The sequence below is a fragment of the Papaver somniferum genome, chromosome 6 (genome assembly GCF_003573695.1).
Source record: "Papaver somniferum cultivar HN1 chromosome 6, ASM357369v1, whole genome shotgun sequence".
In the NCBI taxonomy this organism is placed as follows: Eukaryota; Viridiplantae; Streptophyta; class Magnoliopsida; order Ranunculales; family Papaveraceae; genus Papaver; species Papaver somniferum.
In genome coordinates, this window is record NC_039363.1 from 17,242,983 (window position 1) to 17,262,955 (window position 19,973).

Genomic DNA, 19,973 nt, shown 5'->3' on the forward strand with positions numbered 1-19,973 from the left:
TTAGGATTCAAGTTTCAATTGCTGACTGTGAGTATTATGATGCTATATTGTTGTGCAACATGCATGTTTATCGTCCTTATACTTGGTTTTCTTTATGCGTTTTGTTATTCTGTTCGTGCTAATGATTGGCAAATATTTACAGCATGTATACTGACAATAACAGTGCAAGGCTTATTGACCATGTGTCTTTTTTTTTTGTTTTATTTATTTATTTATGGACTATGTGTCTATCCAGCATGACATGTACATCAATGTTTGTCTAGACTTTGATAGATGGAAGTACGAGGTTTACTGACTATCTCATTATTCTCTTAATTTATTAAGCGAATCTTTTAAAGGTTTCCCCTCAACACCAAGGGAATGCAAATTCTGCTGCTTCTTACATTTTGATTTACAGGTTCTTGAATTACTCGGTTTCCAGACAATGGACCATAAATAATGAAGAAGAGAAAGAGGAATGGACCGATCAAGCGAATCTTGAAACAAATATTTTATTCACAGGAAAACAACAAAAAATGCAGTAAAAATGCTTTAACGTCCCAGATTCTGTCAGTACATTTTGCATTTTTTTTACTAGAATCTGAACTGCATTATGAGCAAAATGTAACTTTTAACACTTCCTAGAAAACATATGGAAATTGTCATCATATTACAGAGAAGTTAATGACATTACGTTTGATTTGAATTTCTTCTGCCTAATCAAACATCCAGACCACCTACCTGCACTTTTTATTTGCAATTCACTTTTATATAAATGCTTGTATTTCCAAGCACTATTTCTACCTAAAACTTAAAACCGGAATGGATGGCAACAACTCCCCCAACAAGATTTTCATATTCAACCTTTTGAAAGCCAGCATCTGCGATCATTCTTGCAAACATTTCCTGCACTCAACAAAAATTCAAACGGACACAGTTGGATACGTCGGAAAATTATTTATGATCCAAGAGAAACAAATCCACTGCTCATTCTATTATTAGTTTGTACTCTCTGATGAGGCTTTGACTAAGCCATTCCCTCTATCATTAACGAAGGCAAATGATCTAATCAAAGTTTCAGAATCAAATATCCCGCTATCAGTGAACAATTTCTATATTACTAAACCATAATTTGTGTAACAGATGTGCATTTATTCGTAGTGTCACTAACATGTCCAACACTATGTCTTAATAACTGCATATCGTTGGGAACACATGAAAAAATTGAAGTAGATGTTTATGACTGCTTATATTAAATAGAAATTGTGTATTCACCTGGCGAGGAAACTTGCGGATACTCTCAATTAAGTACTGGTAAGATTCTCGGTCACCAGCAACTAACTCTCCTACGGCCGGAATGACTGAGAATGAGTAATAGTCGTACCTGCGTTGGCAAAAAAAAGCAATGACAAATAAAAAACTAATGGCTTAGCAACGACCAATAATCTTCAGCAGAGAGGGGTCAGGTTATTATTAACAGGTGTGTCTTGTGCACCAATGATCGTGAATATGTCAATCATCTTATGACTGGTGGGATTACTTTATCAAAAGTTTGCAGCTCTTTTTGGGTGCTGAGTAACAAAGGTTCAGGGTACAACAATACGGGAAAGGGGAAAGAAGAAGAAGTTATCACAAAGAAATCTGATCTGGAGCTGCTTCATTTTCGCCATTAGTTGATGCATATGGTCCAAAAGAAATGATAGAATCTTTTCAAACAAGAAAAATGAAATAACACAAATTAAATTGTTTCGCCTATCAAATCGACCATCTAATACTGGTAACTGACTACCAAATATGGATATCGTTCAAGTGTATTCTACAGACTCAGTAATTTTAACTGGAAACAGGAAAGGGATTTTGGATTCAAGTGGGCAGTTTTGTGGGTTTAATTTTGTTCCCTTTTGTCTCTGTGTGTTTGTCATGCTGCCTTCCGTTCTTTCTTTGAGGAAAGCAGAAAGCCTTATCCTTCATAATGCTGTAATTTATAAGCACTCTACTTGTGTTTTCTTTTGTTTACTAGAAGTCTAGAATCAGATCTTTCCCCTCCCAAAAGTGGAAACATAAACGGAAATATGCCCTTAAGTTTTTAAGATAAGCACTTACTAACGCTATATTCAAGTAAAAGCTTAGTGTGACTTTTCCACTATTAGCTAAAGAATAGCGTTGTCAGAGGTTTTACATAGCATATTCATGGAATCTTTCTCTCGCTTGAGTACACTATCAAAAAGGTATAATACATCTAGTTATCATATTTTATACTGTGTTTAATTTACAGGTAAGTCGGACACTTACAAGTTTTTAAAGATGGGGACGTCCACGTGACTCAACTCAAGACATAGAAATCTACCTCCTGGTTTCAGTACCCTGAAAAACAGTAAAGCAAAATCCACCAGTATTAGTATAACACACTAAAGGATAAAGAAGATGAGCAGTCTTCTTAAAAAACAAAACTGGGTTTTCACAAGATAACCAAAAAGGAAATTCAAATATTCAATGGTGATATTCAATTTATCAAAACCCAGGACCAATTCCCAAGCAACTGAACCTGGCATTCTTCTCAAAGAGGGAGTTTTTGTCCCCTCCTTAACCTGTGACTGTGTAGGATTAACTGCGACACTAACTGCCATACTACAATAACTCAGATCAGGTTGCAAATGAATTAGGTCTCACGCCTACCTGTAAGCTTCAGAAAGGGCTTTCTCTATGTGTGTAACATTTCTAATTCCAAAGGCAATTGTATAACCATCCATCGTACTATCTCCAAATTTCAAGGCTTCTGCATCACCCTCTACCCACACAAGGGAACGATTGTCTCCAAGGCCTACAGATATCACAAGACAGCTACAATTGTAAGTAAAGAGCATACTGCTAGATGATGAAAAATTAGGACAACTGCAAAAATGACAAAGTCATTCGTGTTCTTCACCTCTCTCGGCAGCACGCTTTTTACCAACACTTAGCATATTCGGGTTGATGTCGCATACATTAATCTGAGTTTCGTCATCTAGGTTACCCTCGAGGGCACCTTGTGTGGTTCTACGACTGACACTATTAATGGAGTCAAAAATCCTGAAAGCAACATCCCCTGAAAAATTACAAAAATATATAGAATGTAAGATCCCACAAAACAAAGAAATGACTAGTCCAAATTAAGTATAAAATAACTAGAATGATGATTATATATTATACTAACGACTTTTTTTTTCTTTTCTTGAAACATTACACATCGAGGTAAAGCTTCGAAATGAATCAACTAATTCTCATCGTATTCATCTAAAGCAAATGTTTTCTTTTATTATTTTAATGCCGCAGGAGGCACGCAGAGTTTTGTTCTTACAAATCTCCCAACCTTATCCACCATTTATCTAGTATTTTAATACCCTAGCTCAAAGCAAAAATTGTGATATTAGTGCTCAGAGTAAGCCAACCTGTCCCACCAGCGACATCAAGATACTTCATTCCAGGAATTGGATGAAGCTTGGAAACCAACCTGACAAAGGAGATTTGAGAAATAAAAATCAAGAGATGAATGGGGACTGTTGGTAAGATTGATACCAAAACTGTTTAGTGTACAACTCTATTGAAAAACAAACCTGTCTTTCCACAATCTATGTAATCCACCACTCATCAAATCGTTCATGAGATCGTAGCTTGAAGCAACACTACTGAATACATTACCAACCAATTTGCTTTTTTCGTCTTCTGGTACTTGCTTAAATCCTGCAAAGATGTAATCTTAGGTACCAACCATATCTAAAGCTTAACTAAATGTCACAACATCAGCACAATCTTCCAGACATCTTATCTAGCATGTCCATGGAAAACTACAAATAGATTAAGCTCACCAGGCCCAACGGTCTGTTTTGCCTTACTTGAAAAGATTGCTCTCGATCATAATAATCTCGAGATAGCTGAACAACTGAACTTAATTCACAGTGGATTCAAAGTTCAAGCATATGATTATCTAATACCAGCATTACCTAGTTTCCCGGTTCCCAAGTATTGTAACAAAAATTATGACAGTAGTGAAATATCTATGAGCTGTATAAAGACTAATCGCAGGGAACTTAAGTTTCTAGAGTGAAACATTTATTGGAAAGAAAATATTAATCACGCCTCACGTTTTTGAGCAACGGGCTCTTCCTTTGCCTTCAGAATCTTGTTTACTAGATGATAAGCTCTGTTAACAGTGATCCACTAATCTACAAATTCTAACTGAAACTGGAATTGAACAATATATGACACATGTATGAGTTTTCGCAAGCTTCAGCAGAAGCACATGCAGAAGTTGAAATTTTAGCTGAACCAAATAAGGTACTTATCATGGAATTTAAAATAGAACTTTAAGACTCACCAAAGCTGGTAGCATGAGAATGGAGAAGCGAAGTTCGAGTTAGCATGCACGAGAGCTTACTTCCCAAGTTTTTAGAACATGTTCTCAATGCCATTTCTGTCAAAAACAAACACACCTTAAAACTGTAAGAAAACAGTACACATTTGTGTTGTGAATCAAGAGAACACTAGCTGTAGGCCCTTCTCATGCACTAAAAATACAAAAAAAAAACAAAAAACAAAGGCGCAGAATGTTCAAAAGAAAATTTTGGGAGAAAATAGACAAATTAATGCCATCAAACTATTCATTACCAAAATACGTGAACTCAAACTAAGAGCATCCACAGTGGGTAATGTAAAATGGTATGTTAACCATTTTGGGTGTGTCAATGGAAATGATATTCACATCCCTTTAGCTCATTTAACACATTTGTCTGTTAGGTATTTATACAAATACTTAAACTGCGCTACTCTGAAGTATTGGAAACTAAACATCAGAATTCATTGTAAATTCGTAACCATTGGATAAGGTTAAAGGTACAAGTGATAAAATCAAAAGACACAGTCCTGCATATTCCGCAATCCAGATTCCATGGCAACAAAAAAGAACTAGCAAAAATGTCAATTACTGATTGAGACAAGTAATTTCCATGAGAAGACAACCCAACAGAATATATATGGAAAACAAATTGAAGTTACCTATATTTGAAGTTTAGACGGAGAGTTTGATCTTCAGAAACCCCGAATTTGTGAATACAAATCAGCTGCACTGTACCCAAATCAGGTGAACTGAGATATGAATAACCAAATTCGGGGAAGAATTTGAAGTGGAACCCCTAATACAGTAAACCAAAATCAGCCAAACTAGAATTGGCTTTCTCAAACCAGAACCGAAACAAATCGCGTTGTGAGTGTGGTCTTGTCTTCTTGCCTTGGGATCTCTTATTAGCCTTGCTAAATTGGGGCCTATAACTACATGATAAAATAGAGTCACTAACAAGTAATTTCTAAAAACCCCTTAACCACTATTTTTATTAATACCTGATATACCCTTATTAAATTAGTGATGATTAATTAAGTTAGTATTAGTTAAATTAAATTAATTAGTGTTTGAGTTTGATTATAGTGTTAGGATTAGAATAGAAATTCATTTCCTCTTTTAAGGTATGGAGGGAAAGAAGAAGTAGAGGGAAAAAAGAAAAAACTAGGGTTTGTGATTTTCTTAGCAAAAATGAAACTTTATAGTGATGATGAAGACTCTAGTAGTGATGAAGATGTGGATGCATCAGATTATCATGATTTCGATCCTACCGAATTGGATAATTTGTTGAATGAAGAAGAGAAACTCAACCAAAGAATGCTTCAGGATATTATTCAAGCACAAGAACAGATTCGTCGAGAAGAAGAAGGTGATAATGCTTTTAATAAACAGGTATGAGTTGTAACGATCTACAAACATGCATTTGCACGTCTCGATCGCCTAAAAAGGAAAAAAAAAATCAAAATCGTTTTCCAGAATCGGTTTATTCGATAATACCACATAAACCGATTCTGTGTAAAATCCCCAAATTGGGTATCATAATCGGGTTTTGTTCCTCACCATATAAACTAATTGTAGTAACTTTTTGGGGAGTTGGGTACGTGACTAAAATCGGTTTATGTTGGTGATGTGCGTATGCCGATTCCTTAACTTGAATAATCACGTAAAATACCCGAAGTTGACAATCGGTTTATTTATGTTTAAATGTAATCCAATTATGGGAAAAAAAGTTCCAGGAGAAATGTGAACAAAAATCGGATTACATGATACGAGACATGAACCGATTGTATACTTCAAATTTTTTTCTTCAATTCCTTAATCGGACTTTGTAGTTGCGCATATAAAACGATGAATCATAATCGGTTTACTCGACTGTAACATATAAACCGATTTTAAATCCTCAACTTGTTTATACTTGTTGTAGATTGTTGCGGTGTTCGACGAAGATCAGCTCAAACCCGTAGGTGTTGATACCTCTGCCCACTATTACACCGATTTGGAATGGAAAGAAAGGAATGATGCAAAGCAATGGTTTATAGACAAGGGAATAGAGATCAAATGCGCCTTAGTTTTAGGCCGTCATTCAAGTCAAGATCGTTTGGAAATTGTTTGTGAGAGAGGTGGAAAGCAAGAAAGTCACTGGGCAAAGGAAAGACTGTACGTGAAGAAGACTACAAGGAAATGCATTACTAAATCAAAGAAGTATGGTTGCCCGTTTAAGATTATAGTTAATAGACCCGAGAAACCCGATGGTAGTATGGTATACAAGTTCTCTAAAGTGATGAATGGTTGTCACAATCATGATGATCCGGAATCTCTTGTTGGACACGCGGCCGTTTGTGGGTTGAAACCACATCAATTGGAAACGGTGAGGTCGATGAAAGCGTGTATACCAAGTGAATTATGGTTATCACGTTGCGACGGAACAAATAGGCCATATAAGTTTGGCGGGCGATGAGAACCTAACCCAATTTCAATACTTTAGAAAGATGATGGCCCTGCGCGCCTACAAGAAGACAAGGAATTTTATATATCGATGATGAAGGAAGGAAAAACAAGAGAAGATAAAGAAGTGATTTTTGAAAAAATGGTTGCTAGAGTACAAGGGCCAAAGGGGAATGGACCAATTACCCGAGAGCATTGGATGCATATGCCTCTATGTGGTCATCTCTTGGCGGAAACATGGAGTTGCGTTGTTCATCTATTTGGCAAGGGATCATGTTATACATACGCACCAAAATACACAATTTGGGATGAATCACTTAATGATCGAAGAATTGTTTTATTTAACTATAACAACATAAATTATATCGGTCTTATAGTACGTGATGATTGTCCATTACCACCGGTAGATAAGTTAAATGAGGTCTCGGAGCTCATTAAGGAGTGGCTTAAAAAATACGATGCCAACATGAGGTGATGGGAGGAATTGATCAAGCCAGATCAATTCGAGGGTCTCCATTTGTTGGAATGAGTATTTTCTTTATGTTAAAAACTTGATCTATCAGATGCTTATATTTTGTCGCATTCTTATATTGTATTTTGCAAACTTGAACCAAGCTTAATGAATGAAAGTGGTTTTGTTTTTTTTGGAAAACTTGGACTCATGAAATTCATTCCAGAATCGGACTTTAAGTTTATTTATAAAGTCCGATTCCTGAAGTAGTTTGTTTCAGCTTTTTCAGAATCGGTTTATATGAAGTATAATGCAATCTGATTACTGTATACAGACATTTTTAACAAAACAATCGGATTACATATGGTCCAAAATGATCCAAACATGAATCATCAATCAGTTTATTTTTGTATTAACGTAACCTGATTATAGTTGATGTTCATCACTTCAACTCAGAATCGGGGTATGTAGGTTCACAATAAAATCCGATTGACTTCACAATCGGACTACTATGGTTTATATATAAACCGATTCTGGGTGATTTTCAGATACCTCGATGAACGAATTTCAAAGTTTTAGAGGTAAATCATTGTAGAGTATCTCTTAGAAGGAAGGGGTTAAAGGGATTTAACTCAATCACTTGAATTGTCTGTTTTTGGGTTGTTGATTTTTTTTTGTAAACCAAAAGGAAATTAGATTATAATTGTTGTTTGTGATTGATTAGGATTTAGTTTTAATTTCGATGGAAGTTGAGTTTTGATTAATAATTTTCAAATTGATTAGGATTTGTTAATTAAGTTATAATTTTGTATTTGTATCTGTGTTAGAATAATTAAAGTTTTTTTAAGACTAATTTAGTAATTTTACAATCTTTAGACATCCCTTATCATTCTCTATTGGGTGGATGAAGAATTCCGTAGGCCCCAATTTAGCCAGGCTTATTAGACAAGAAAATAAAAAAGGGTATTTAAGTCATTACCAAAGACGGTCCGAAAACACAAAAAATGGTCATTGCATTCAGAATCGGAGGGGCAATCCATTTCAGAAGTTTTTACAATTACAATTACAAAAGATTGTGATGAATTTCTGGGGTTATAGGGTTGAAGAAGCCTCTTAAGAAGAGGTTTTTCTTACAAGGGTTTAACATTCTCTTTCAGTTACATAAAGACAACGGACAAGGAATGATGATTTGAGTCTTTTAAGAGGGAGGAAGGGAGGGAGTAAGTGAGTCTATTATATAAGCCTAGCACCTTGTTTGTTTGGATCTCACCCGGGTTCCAAGAACATTCAACGCCTCTTCCACTTTCTTCTTTAGAGCTTCAGGTGCCTCCACTAAATGTAGAAATTTAGTTTGGTCCATATCCAATAACATCCCTGTGACTTTACCGGCTTCAGCATGCTCAATGCGTTCTACGACAATAAAATACTTCATTCAGCCTGCAAGTGTTTGCACTGATCCAGGTCGTTGCCCATCAACTGGAGACATCAGCATGCTAGCAGCAACAGACGGAAATGACATCATCTGACCCATGAAACCCGGAGGTACCATAGATGGTTCATTCCGTCCATCTGAAATGTATCTATAACCAAGACTGTTGGCATTCCGCTGCATCAACTGCAATAAGCAAACCTCCAGAGTCAAAAGTAATAACTTTGGCAGATAAAAACTTCAGTACATCAGAAGGCCCACAGGCTACAGTACGTTCTCATCACAGATTTAAGAAGACAACTATACCTGATGCTGCTGTTGCTGTTGCTGCAGGTTCCCAGCTCTCCTCGCACCTGTTCTTTGTCCAGGCTGCTCTTGTCGCTGGAGTGGGTATGCATAATAAAGTTTGGGGCAACACCTGGCCTCATCCCAGGCAATAGTTGGGGTTGGAAGCCATAAGCTGCAGGTTGTGGAACAACGCCAGGACCACCTTGACTAAATTACATCTGTTGACGGTGAGGAGGTCTAGGTCTTTCAAGACGATATGCAGCAATACCTGGGGGTAGAGGTTCCATCCCAACAGGTGGTCGAGCTTGAGAAAATTGTGCCTTCAAAGATAAATGGGTAACTGGTTAATACTTTTTGGGATCCAAATATATAAAAGTAAATAAACAAAACCCGAACTCTTAACATCTACCACAAGGCCTGGTTTGACAAACATGACTGGTGGGAGGATGGTAAATAGTTTTCTTCTCTTACTATGTTAAACAGTGAATGATTTTGGCTTTATCAAGTAAAAGCAAATCATAACTTGGGATATGTTGTTCAAATACAATCCGGACATTGAAAGTTTATCATGACGTAGTTGATAATATTTTTGCATGAAATATGAACAGGAGATAAGTGCATACCAATGTTTTGATACAGGCTTGAGAACAACTAGAGTTTCCACAGATAAACACAACAGAATCTGAATCAACAGATCAATATTATTACGTACTAAAGATGATGATGATGATGAGTTTTCACCATTACATGCTGAAATCCTCATCATCTTGTGCATGCTGGAGATTAGGAAAAAAAGAAGTTTTGATAATAAAACTAGCAAGAGTTTAAGGTTAGACTATTAGAGTTTGAGAAGATGAAACTTAGAGTGAGGACTATTTCTACTTCAATGTTCCAAAGCTAAATATATAAGTTTCACAAACGTGAACAAACAAGGAAACTAACCCCTTTGATATTCCAAGCACTTTTATAACAAACAAGGAACCCCTACCAAGTTCCAAAACACTTTTTAATTGCAATTCACTTTTATATAAATGGTTGTATTTCTAAGCACTATTCTTACCTAAAACTTAAAACCGGAATGGATGGCAACAACTCCCCCAACAAGATTTTCGTATTCAACCTTTTGAAACCCAGCATCTGCGATCATTATTGCGAACATTTCCTGCGCTCAACAAAAATTCAACGGGACACAGTTGGACATGTAACAAAATTATTTATGATTTAAGAGACACAAATCTACTGCTCATTCTATTATTAGTTTGCACTCTCTGATGAGGCTTTCACTAAGCCATTCTCTCTTTATTTATTCATTAAATCTAATTTAGTATAAATACTTCTTTTACACTTTCATCTATCATTAACAAAGGCAAATGATCTAATCAAAGTTTCAGAATCAAATTTCCCACTATCGGTGAACAATTTCTATATAACTAACCCATAATTTGTGTAACAGGTGTGCATTTATTCATAATGTCACTAACATGTCCAACACTATGTCTTAATAACTGCATATCGTTGGGAACACATGAAAAATTTGAAGTAGATGTTTATGACTGCTTATATTAAATAGAAATTGTGTATTCACCTGGCAAGGAAACTTGCGGATGCTCTCAATTAAGTACTGGTAAGATTTCCGGTCACCTGCAACTAACTCTCCTACTGCCGGAATGACTGAAAATGAGTAATAGTGGAACCTGCATTGGCAGAAAAAAAAAGTAATGACAAACAAAAAACTTAAGGCAGCTAATGGCTTCGCAAAGGCAGATAATCTACAGAAGAGGGGTCAGGTTATCGTTAACAGGTGCGTCTTGCGCACCAATGATCGTGAATATGTAACTGGTGACATGACATTATCAAGAGTTTGTGCCTTAGCGGCTCTTTTTGGGTGCTGAGTAACTCGGTTCAAGGTACAACAATACGGGAAAGGGGAAAGAAGATGTTATCGTAAAGAAATTTGATCTGGAGCTGCTTTATTTTCGTCATTAGTTGATGCATATGGTCCAAAACAAATGATAGGATCTTTTCAAACAAGACAAATAACACAATTAAATTGTTTCACCAATCAAATCGACCATCTAATACTGGTAACTGACTGCCAAATATGGATATTTTTCAAGTGCATTCTACAGACTTAGTAATTTTAACTGGAAAATGGAAAGGGATTTTGGATTTGAGTGGGTAGTTTTGTGGGGTTTACTTTTGTCCCTTTTTATCTCTGTGTGTGTTTGTCATGCTGCCTTCCCTTCTTTCTTTGAGGAAGGCCTTATCCTTCATAATGCTGTAATTTATAAGCACTCTACTGTGTTTTCTTTTGTTTACTAGAAGTCTAGAATCAGATCTAATGAGAAAAAGGGAGATCAATCCCGTAATAAAATTATAAAAACATAAACGGAAATTTGTCCTAAAGTTATTAAGATAAACACTCAATTATGCTATATTCAAGTAAAAGCTTAGTGTAAGTGGCTTTTCCGATATTTTTTAGCTAACGAATGGCGTTGTCAGAGTTTTACATAGCATATTCCTGGACCACTTTCTCTCGCTTGGGTACACTATCAAAAAGGTGATAATACATCAAGTTCTCTTATTTTATAGTGTGTTTAGTTTATAGAAAAGTCGGACACTTACAAGTTTTTAAAGATGGGATGTCCACGTGACTCAACTAAATCTACCTCCTGGTTTCAGTACCCTGAAACAATAAAGCAAAATCCACCAGTATTAGTACAACATTAAAGGATAAAGAAGATGGCAGTCTTGTTACAAAAACAAAATTTTAAAATTGGGTTTTCACTGGATAACAAAAAGGAAATTCAAATACTCAAATGGTGATATTCGATTTATCAAAACCTTAGAGCACTTCCCAGGCAACTGTGGTGTTCTACCACCAAGGCTACTGATTAATGGATGAAACCTGGTATTCTTCTCAAAAAGGGAGTTTTTGTCCCCTCCTTAACCTGTCACAGTGGAGGATTAACTGCAACACTGACTGCATGGCATAAGAACTACGATATTTCCCCCCAAACAGGTAACGGAACACAACAAGAAAGATATCAGATTATATACTACAATTTGTATATGAATTAGGTCTCATGCCCACCTATATGCTTCGGAAAGGGCTTTCTCAATGTGTGTAACATTTCTAATTCCGAAGGCAATTGTGTAACCATCCATCGTATTATCTCCAAATTTCAAGGCTTCTGTATCACCCTCTACCCACACAAGGGAACGATTGTCTCCAAGGCCTACAGTATCACCAGATAACTACAATTGTAAGCAAGTAAAGAGCATACTGCTAGATGATGAAAAATTAGGACAACTGCAAAAATAACAAAGTCATTCGTGTTTTCACCTCTCTCGCCAGCACACTTTTTACCAACACTTAGCATATTAGGGTTGATGTCGCATACATTAATCTGAGTTTCGTCATCTAGGTCACCCTCGAAGGTACCTTGCATGATTCTACGACTGACACTATTAACGGAGTCAAAAATCCTGAAAGCAATATCCACTAAAAAATTACAAAAATATGTAGAATGTAAGATCACACAAGAGTACAAAACAAAGAAATGACTAGTCCATATTAAGTATAAATATAATTTGAAACATGTTACTTTGAGGTAAAGCTTTGCAATGAATCAACTAATTCTCATTCTATTCATCTAGAGCAAATGTTTTCTTTTATTATGTTAATGGCGCAGAAGGTACGCTGAGTTTTGTTCTTAAAGATCTCTCCACCTTATCCGCCAATTGATCTAGTATTTTAATACCTAGCTCAAAGCAAAAATTGTTACAATGGTGCTGAAAGTAAGCCAACCTGTCCCACCAGCGACATCCAGATACTTCATTCCAGGTATTGGATGAAGCTTGGAAACCAACCTGACAAAGGAGCCTTGAGAAATAAAAATCAAGAGATGAATGGGGTATGTTGGTAAGATTGATACCGAAACTATTTAGTGTACAACTCTATTGAAAAACAAAAAACAAACCTGTCTTTCCACAATCTATGTAATCCAGCACTCATCAAATCGTTCATCAGATCGTAGCTTGAAGCAACACTACTGAATACATTACCTTTTTTCTTCTTCTGGTACTTGCTTATATCCTGCAAAGATGTAATCTCAGGTACCAACCAAATCTAAAGCTTAACTAAATGTCACAACATCAGCATAATATTCCAGACATCTTATCTAGCATGTCCATGGCAAACTACAAATAGGCCATTAGGCCCAAAGGTGTGTTTTGGTTTACTTAAATATTTCTCCCGACCGTAATAATCTCGAGATACCTGAACAGCAGAACATAAATCACAGCAGATTTAAAGTTCAAGCATATGATTATCCAATAACAACCTTACCAAGTTTCCCATTTCCCGGGTATTTTAATATAAATTATGACAGTAGCTGAAATATCTATGAGCTGTATAAAGACTAAATGCAGGGAACTTAAGATTCTAGAGAATCCAGAGTTAAACATTTTATTGGAAACAAATATTAATCAGCCTCACGTTTTTGAGCAATGGGCTCTTCTTTTGTCCTCGGAATCTTGTTTACAAGATAATAAGCTAACAGTGATTCATTAATCTAAAAAGTAAAAATTCCAACTGAAACTGGATATTCAACAATAGATGACATAGGTAAGAGTTTCTGCTAGCTTCAGGAGAAGCACATGCAGAAGTTCAAATTTCAGCCGAACCAAATAAGGCACTTATCTTGGAATGTAAAAAGAGAAATTTAAGACTAACCAAAGCTGGCGGTAGCATGAGAATTGAGAAGCGAAGCGAAGCTCGTGTTAGCAAGCACGAGAGCTTACTTCCCAAGTTTTTAGAGCACGTTCTCCATGCCATTTCTGTCAAAAAAAAAAACACGTCTTGAAATTGTAAGAAAACATTATACATTTGTGTTGATGAATTAAGAGAACACAAGCAGTAAGCCCATGCACGCACGAAAAATACAGAAACACAAATGCGTAGAAAATTCGAAAGAAAAATTTGGGAAAGCCTAATGCCATCAAAGTATTCATCATCAAAATACAACTCAAATATTGCAGTTTTACCGTGTTTCATTCAACTCATTTTTCTGTTAGGTATTTATACAAACACTTAAACTGTACTACTCTGAAGTATCCGAAACTAAAGTTGAATTCATTGTAAAATTCGTAACAAGTAGAGAAGCTTAAAGGTACAAGTAATCTAGATTCCAGACTAACAAAATAAAATAAAATAAAATAAAGCAAATATGTCAATTATTCATCGAGAAGGTTGAAGTTACCTATCTGAAGTTTTGACGGAGAGTTTGATCTTTAGAAACCCCACTGAATCCAAATCAGGTGATCTGAGTTTAGAAGTTGAACCCTAATAATGCTGTAAGCCAAAATCAGCCAAGCTAATTGGCTTTCTCAAACCAGAACCGAAACAAATCGCCGTGTGAAGTCACCGGGTTGAATTTATGTCATTTTCAGTGGCGAACCAAAAAGAAGTCACGAGCTAGTGGTAATTCAGCAGTGCTTTAGATAACGAAAAAGGCAGTTTTGGCCGGGATCATTCATCGGCATATATGTAATGTGTTGTTTGACAACATTGCATACCCCTGTATTTGTATTGATAGCTAAACATGTATACTTGTGATTCAATGTGTATGTATTCCTTGTGACACTTGATTCTTTCACAGTTCAGTGAATGATCAAATTAGCTATTTGACAGACTCGTAGAGAAACCCACAAAATAATCGAGACAACCCTGAACCCCAGTAACACTTGCAAACAACACGTGCTGTGGTACACTATAAGCATCGGGGTGAGGGTACACACCTATTTCCAGCATTTCGCTACATTTGCCATGAATCAACTCATGGCAGAGCCACAGAAAATCTTACAGCAAATGGTATGGGTAGTCTCCATTTGCAGATTAACTCGTCCATACGAACGATCACTCGCCCATATGAACGAGTATAGTCACTGTGGGCAAATATAAAAGAAGGACTAGACGGGGACCGTCCCCCGTTTAATAGTTTTTTTGAAACTTTACGGGGGACAGTCCCCCGTCTAAAATAAAAAAAAAATCCAAACGGGGGACGGTCCCCGTCTGTGTAGGAAGTCGATATCAGGAGAAAATTATCCTGGATGTCTTCATTTTTTCTTCAACATTTTCATGGTTTTTCATCTTCTCCTTCACTATAATATTCAAAAACGATAAGCAATCCGATTTCTTGCAAAAATAAATGTATTCCATTGATTAACTATTAGAGGTAAATCCTATTCTAACAAAAAAATCGTTTATTGATATTAATTTCATCATCTTATTTAGGTTTTGGTTAAAAGTTACCCTATTCTGATTTTTTTTCTAAATTCTTGAAGGCGTTGAGCTAATTGGGATAATTGAGCGAATTAAAGGTATGATTCTTAGCTTAATCTTAATGTAGAGCGAATTAATTTTGTTTACCTCTTGCTTCATTGTTTTAATTTGATTGATTTATAGCTTAATTTTGATAAATGGTTAATGACACTTGTTTTAGGGGTCATATAGAGAACAATGGATTATATTATTTTGTCTTCTAAAGGTGAAGAAAATCATATATTCAACACTCTTGAGATTGTAGATGGTGAACCTTCAATTAGATTTAGAGGTGGATGGAGCAATATGCATAATTTGTATGAAAATGTATGTAAAAATGAAAAATGTAAGTTGTTTGTAGACCAATGTGGATTGGGTCGATTACTTGAGATAAATGTTTCGAAAGATGATCAACAACTCACACACGCAATTGTTGAGCGTTTTTGGAAATCCACCCATAGGAGAGCCTAATTTGATCAAATTGGTAGTGCACTCTTTTATTTGAAAGGGTGACACTACCCATAACCGTTGCTTTCAATAACTCTACTATTTAACTGAAGAAGTTAAAAATCAGAAAGCATAACCCAAATTCGTATGTCAAATGACTCAAGTGACTACATTTATAGTTAGGCTAAGTCATATGGGCTAGATATCTAGCTGCTAGATTGACCATCCACGTCAGCTATGGCAACCTCCTAAGTCCTATGGGCTAGATATCTAGCAGCTAGATTGGTTATCCACGCCATCTGGGACCACTATAGAACGCTAAACCGTTCAGCGTTAAAAACACTTTTTCATCGCTGAATGATTCAGCGTTTCAATCTCGCTGATAGTTGGAATGTGAGCAACTGCTAGGAGAGAGAACTATCCAATGCTAATGTTAATTTTTTTCTCACACTTTTTTCTTGATTTGCGACACTTTTTGGCCAATCTAGTAGTTCAATCTAGCCCATAGGGGCTAGCCTTATACCCATTAACTGGCCTACTTGTCATACATGGGAACAAACCAAGTCGAACAATCATCAGTCGTAGACATGTACTAAAAGCTTAGCTATGTGGTCTGTAGGAACCAAACATGTGTTATTAAGAAGTGTGTGAAAAGTTATGAAGGGAGATTAAGGTTGCACTATTTATAGAACATAGTGAACCACTATAGACACAAAAGATAAGAGAAAAAACTAAGCTACGATTACACTTATTATCCAACGCTCCCCTCAAACTAAAGCCTCGACAAAATCCATTATATTGGTAAGACATTTAAGAAATATAAAAATACCAAGTCTTTCTGTGAACACATCAGCCAAACTGGTATTGAGAAGGAACATGAGCTAACTTCATAATTCAACAAATTCCTGAATGCAGTAATCGTCAATCTTCATGTGCTTTTTTCAATCATGGAAACAGGGTTGGTTGCCAAGCTATTTGCGCCAATATTATCACAGTAAAGAATAACAGGCCCAGATAAAACAACACCCAATTCTTTCAGTAGATAAGATATCCAGAGGAGCTCTGCACTTGTAATAGCTAATGATTTTTACTTTGCTTCTGTGCTTGAACGAGATGTAGTTGGTTGCTTTTTAGATGACCATGAAATAAGAGACTTTCCTGAGAAAATGCAGTATCCACTAGTGGATTTTCTAGTGTCAGGGCATCCAGCCCAATCAGAGTCTGACTAGGCAGCAAGAGTCTGATAATTTCCAACATACAGAGTTATACCAGAACCAATACTACCTTTGACATAGCGTAAGATGCGTTTAACCAGTTGTAGATGAGATGTTGTAGGATCATGCATAAATTGAGAGCCGTAATAAACAACAAAACATAAATCGGGTCTCGTGAGAGTGAGATGCTGCAAACCTCCAACTAGACTTTTGTAGAATGAAGCATCATCAAGAAGATCACCATTATAGAGATATCCTTGGTCCTGCAGCCACATGGGTACTAGCAGGAATACATGTGAGCATGTTAGCTTTGGCCAATAGATGTAGAGCATACTTCTTTTGTGTAAGAAAGACAGAGGTAGAAGACCTGCAACATTCAATACCAAGGAAATAGTGGAGACGCCCTAATTCTTTCACAGAGAACTCTTTGTGCATAATAGTCACAAGAGAATCTAGTAAAACTGAAGAAGAACCAGTCATAAATTGAATTCATTGTAAAATTCGTAACAAGTAGAAAAGCTTAAAGGTACAAGTAATCTAGATTCCAGACTAAAAAATAAAATAAAATAAAGCAAATATGTCAATTATTCATCGAGAAGGTTGAAGTTACCTATCTCAAGTTTTGACGGAGAGTTTGATCTTTAGAAACCCCAGTGAATCCAAATCAGGTGATCTGAGTTTAGAAGTTGAACCCTAATAATGTTGTAAACCAAAATCATCCAAGCTAATTGGCTTTCTCAAACCAGAACCAAAACAAACCGCCGTGTGAAGTCACCGGGTTGAATTTATGTCATTTTCAGTGGCGAACCAAAAAGAAGTGACGAGCTAGTGGTAACTCAACAGTGCTTTAGATAACGAAAAAAGCAGTTTTGGCCGGGATCATTCATCGACATATATGTAATGTGTTGTTTGACAACATTGCATACCCCTGTATTTATATTGACAAATAGATCAACATGTATACTTGTGATTCAATGTGTATTCCTTGTGACACTTGATTCTTTTACAGTTCAGTGATTGATAAAATTAGCTATTTGACAGACTTGTAGAGAAACCCACAAAATAATCGAGACAACCCTGAACCCCAGTAACACTTGCAAACAACACGTGATGTGGTACACTATAAGCATCGGGGTGAGGGTGACACACCTATTTCCAGCATTTCGCTACATTTTCCATAAATCAACTCATGGAAGAGCCACAGAAAATCTCAGAGCAAAGGCTATGGGTAGTCTCCATTTGGAGACTAACTCGCCCATATGAACGACCACTCGCCCATATGAAAGAGTATAACCACTGTGGGAAAATATAAAAGAAGGACTAGACGGGGTACCGTCCCCCGTTTAATAGTTTTTTTGAAACTTTACGGGGGACAGTCCCCTGTCTAAAATAAAAAATAAAATCAAACGGGGGACGATCCCCCGTCTGTTTAGGAAGTCGATATCAGGAGAAAATTCTCCTGGATGTCTTCATTCTTCTTCAACATTTTCATGGTTTTTCATCTTCTCCTTCACTATAATCTTCAAAAACGATAAGCAATCTGATTTCTTGCAAAAATAAATGTATCCCATTGATTAACTAGTAGAGGTAAATCCTATTCTAACAAAAAAATTGTTTATTGATATTAATTTCATCATCTTATTTAGTTTTTGGTTAAAAGTTTCCCTAATTTGATTTTTTTTTCTAAATTCTTGAAGGTGTTGAGCTAATTGGGATAATTGAGCGAATTAAAGGTATGATGCTTAGCTTAATCTTAATGTTGAGCGAATTAATTTTGTTTACCTCTTGTTTCATTGTTTTATTTTGATTGATTTATAGTTTAATTTTGATAAACGGTTAATGACACTTGTTTTAAGGGTCATATAGAGAACAATGGATTATATTATTTTGTCTTCTAAAGGTGAAGAAAATCATATATGCAACACTCTTGAAATTGTAGATGGTGAATGGAGCAATATGCATAATTTGTATGAAATTGTATGTAAAAATGAAAAATGTAAGTTGTTTGTAGACCAATGTGGATTGGGTCGATTACTTGAGATAAATGTTTCGAAAGATGATCAACAACTCACACACGCAATTGTTGAGTGTTTTTGGAAATCTACCCATAGGAGACTAATTTGATCAAATTGGTAGTGAACTCTTTTATTTGAAAGGGTGACACTACCCATATACCTTGCTCTCAGTAACTATACTATTTAACTGAAGAAGTTAAAAATCAGAACACATAACCCAAATTCGTATGTTAAATGACTCAAGTGACTACATTTATAGTTAGGCTAAGTCATATGGGCTAGATATCTAGCTGCTAGATTGACCATCCACGTCAGCTAGGGCAACCTCCTAAGTCCTATGGGCTAGATATCTAGCATCTAGATTGGTCATCCACGTCATCTGGGACCACTATAGAACGCTGAACCGTTTAGCGTTAAAAACAATTTTTCAGCGCTGAATGATTCAGCGTTTCAATCTCGCTGATAGTTGGGATGTGAGCAACTGCTAGGAGAGAGAACTATCCAATGCTAGTGTTAATTTTTTTCTCACACTTTTTTCTTGATTTGCGACACTTTTTGGCCAATGTAGTAGTTCAATCTAGCCCATAAAGGCTAGCCTTATACCCATTAACTGGCCTACTTGTCATACATGGGAACAAAACAAGTCGAACAATCATCAATCGTAGACATGTACTAAAAGTTTAGCTATGTGGTCTGTAGGAAACACACACGTGTTATTAAGAAGTGTGTGAAAAGTTATGAAGGGATATTGAGGTTGCACTATTTATAGAACATAGTGAACCACTGTAGACACAAAAGATAATAGAAAAAACTAAGCTACGGTTACACTTATTATCCAACGCTCCCCTCAAACTAAAGCCTCAACAAAATCCATTAGATTGGTAAGACATTTAAGAAATATAATAATACCAAGTCATTTTGTGAACACATCAGCCAAACTGGTATTGAGAAGGAACATGAACTAACTTCATAATTCAAAAAATTCCTGAATGCAGTAATAGTCAATCT

The 19,973-nt window shown here is 36.1% G+C and overlaps 1 protein-coding gene and 1 pseudogene across 1 annotated transcript; both read right to left on the reverse strand.

Annotated features, from left to right (window-relative positions):
* Positions 1-472: 472 nt before the first annotated feature.
* LOC113287066 (2-methoxy-6-polyprenyl-1,4-benzoquinol methylase, mitochondrial-like) lies at positions 473-5,260 on the reverse strand. The gene is made up of 9 exons (XM_026535728.1): positions 5,011-5,260; positions 4,334-4,429; positions 3,573-3,699; positions 3,408-3,469; positions 2,906-3,064; positions 2,656-2,800; positions 2,272-2,343; positions 1,255-1,363; positions 473-885 (listed from the first exon to the last, which is right to left on the reverse strand). The coding sequence occupies exons 2-9, from the start codon at positions 4,425-4,427 to the stop codon at positions 784-786; spliced, it is 870 nt and encodes a 289-aa protein (XP_026391513.1). The 5' UTR covers positions 4,428-4,429; positions 5,011-5,260; the 3' UTR covers positions 473-783.
* Positions 5,261-8,239: 2,979 nt separating this feature from the next.
* Positions 8,240-13,805, reverse strand: LOC113287067 (annotated as a pseudogene).
* Between the last annotated feature and the right edge of the window lie 6,168 nt (positions 13,806-19,973).

What these genes read in the sequence shown, in the direction of transcription:
- LOC113287066 (XM_026535728.1), bottom strand. Translation starts at nt 4,427, where the DNA reads ATGGCATTGAGAACATGTTCTAAAAACTTGGGAAGTAAGCTCTCGTGC. An exon ending in CATAGATTGTGGAAAGACAG is followed by an intron (nt 3,470 to 3,572) that starts GTTTGTTTTTCA and finishes CTCCTTTGTCAG; the next exon opens with GTTGGTTTCCAAGCTTCATC. An exon ending in TGATGTCGCTGGTGGGACAG is followed by an intron (nt 3,065 to 3,407) that starts GTTGGCTTACTC and finishes GTAATTTTTCAG; the next exon opens with GGGATGTTGCTTTCAGGATT.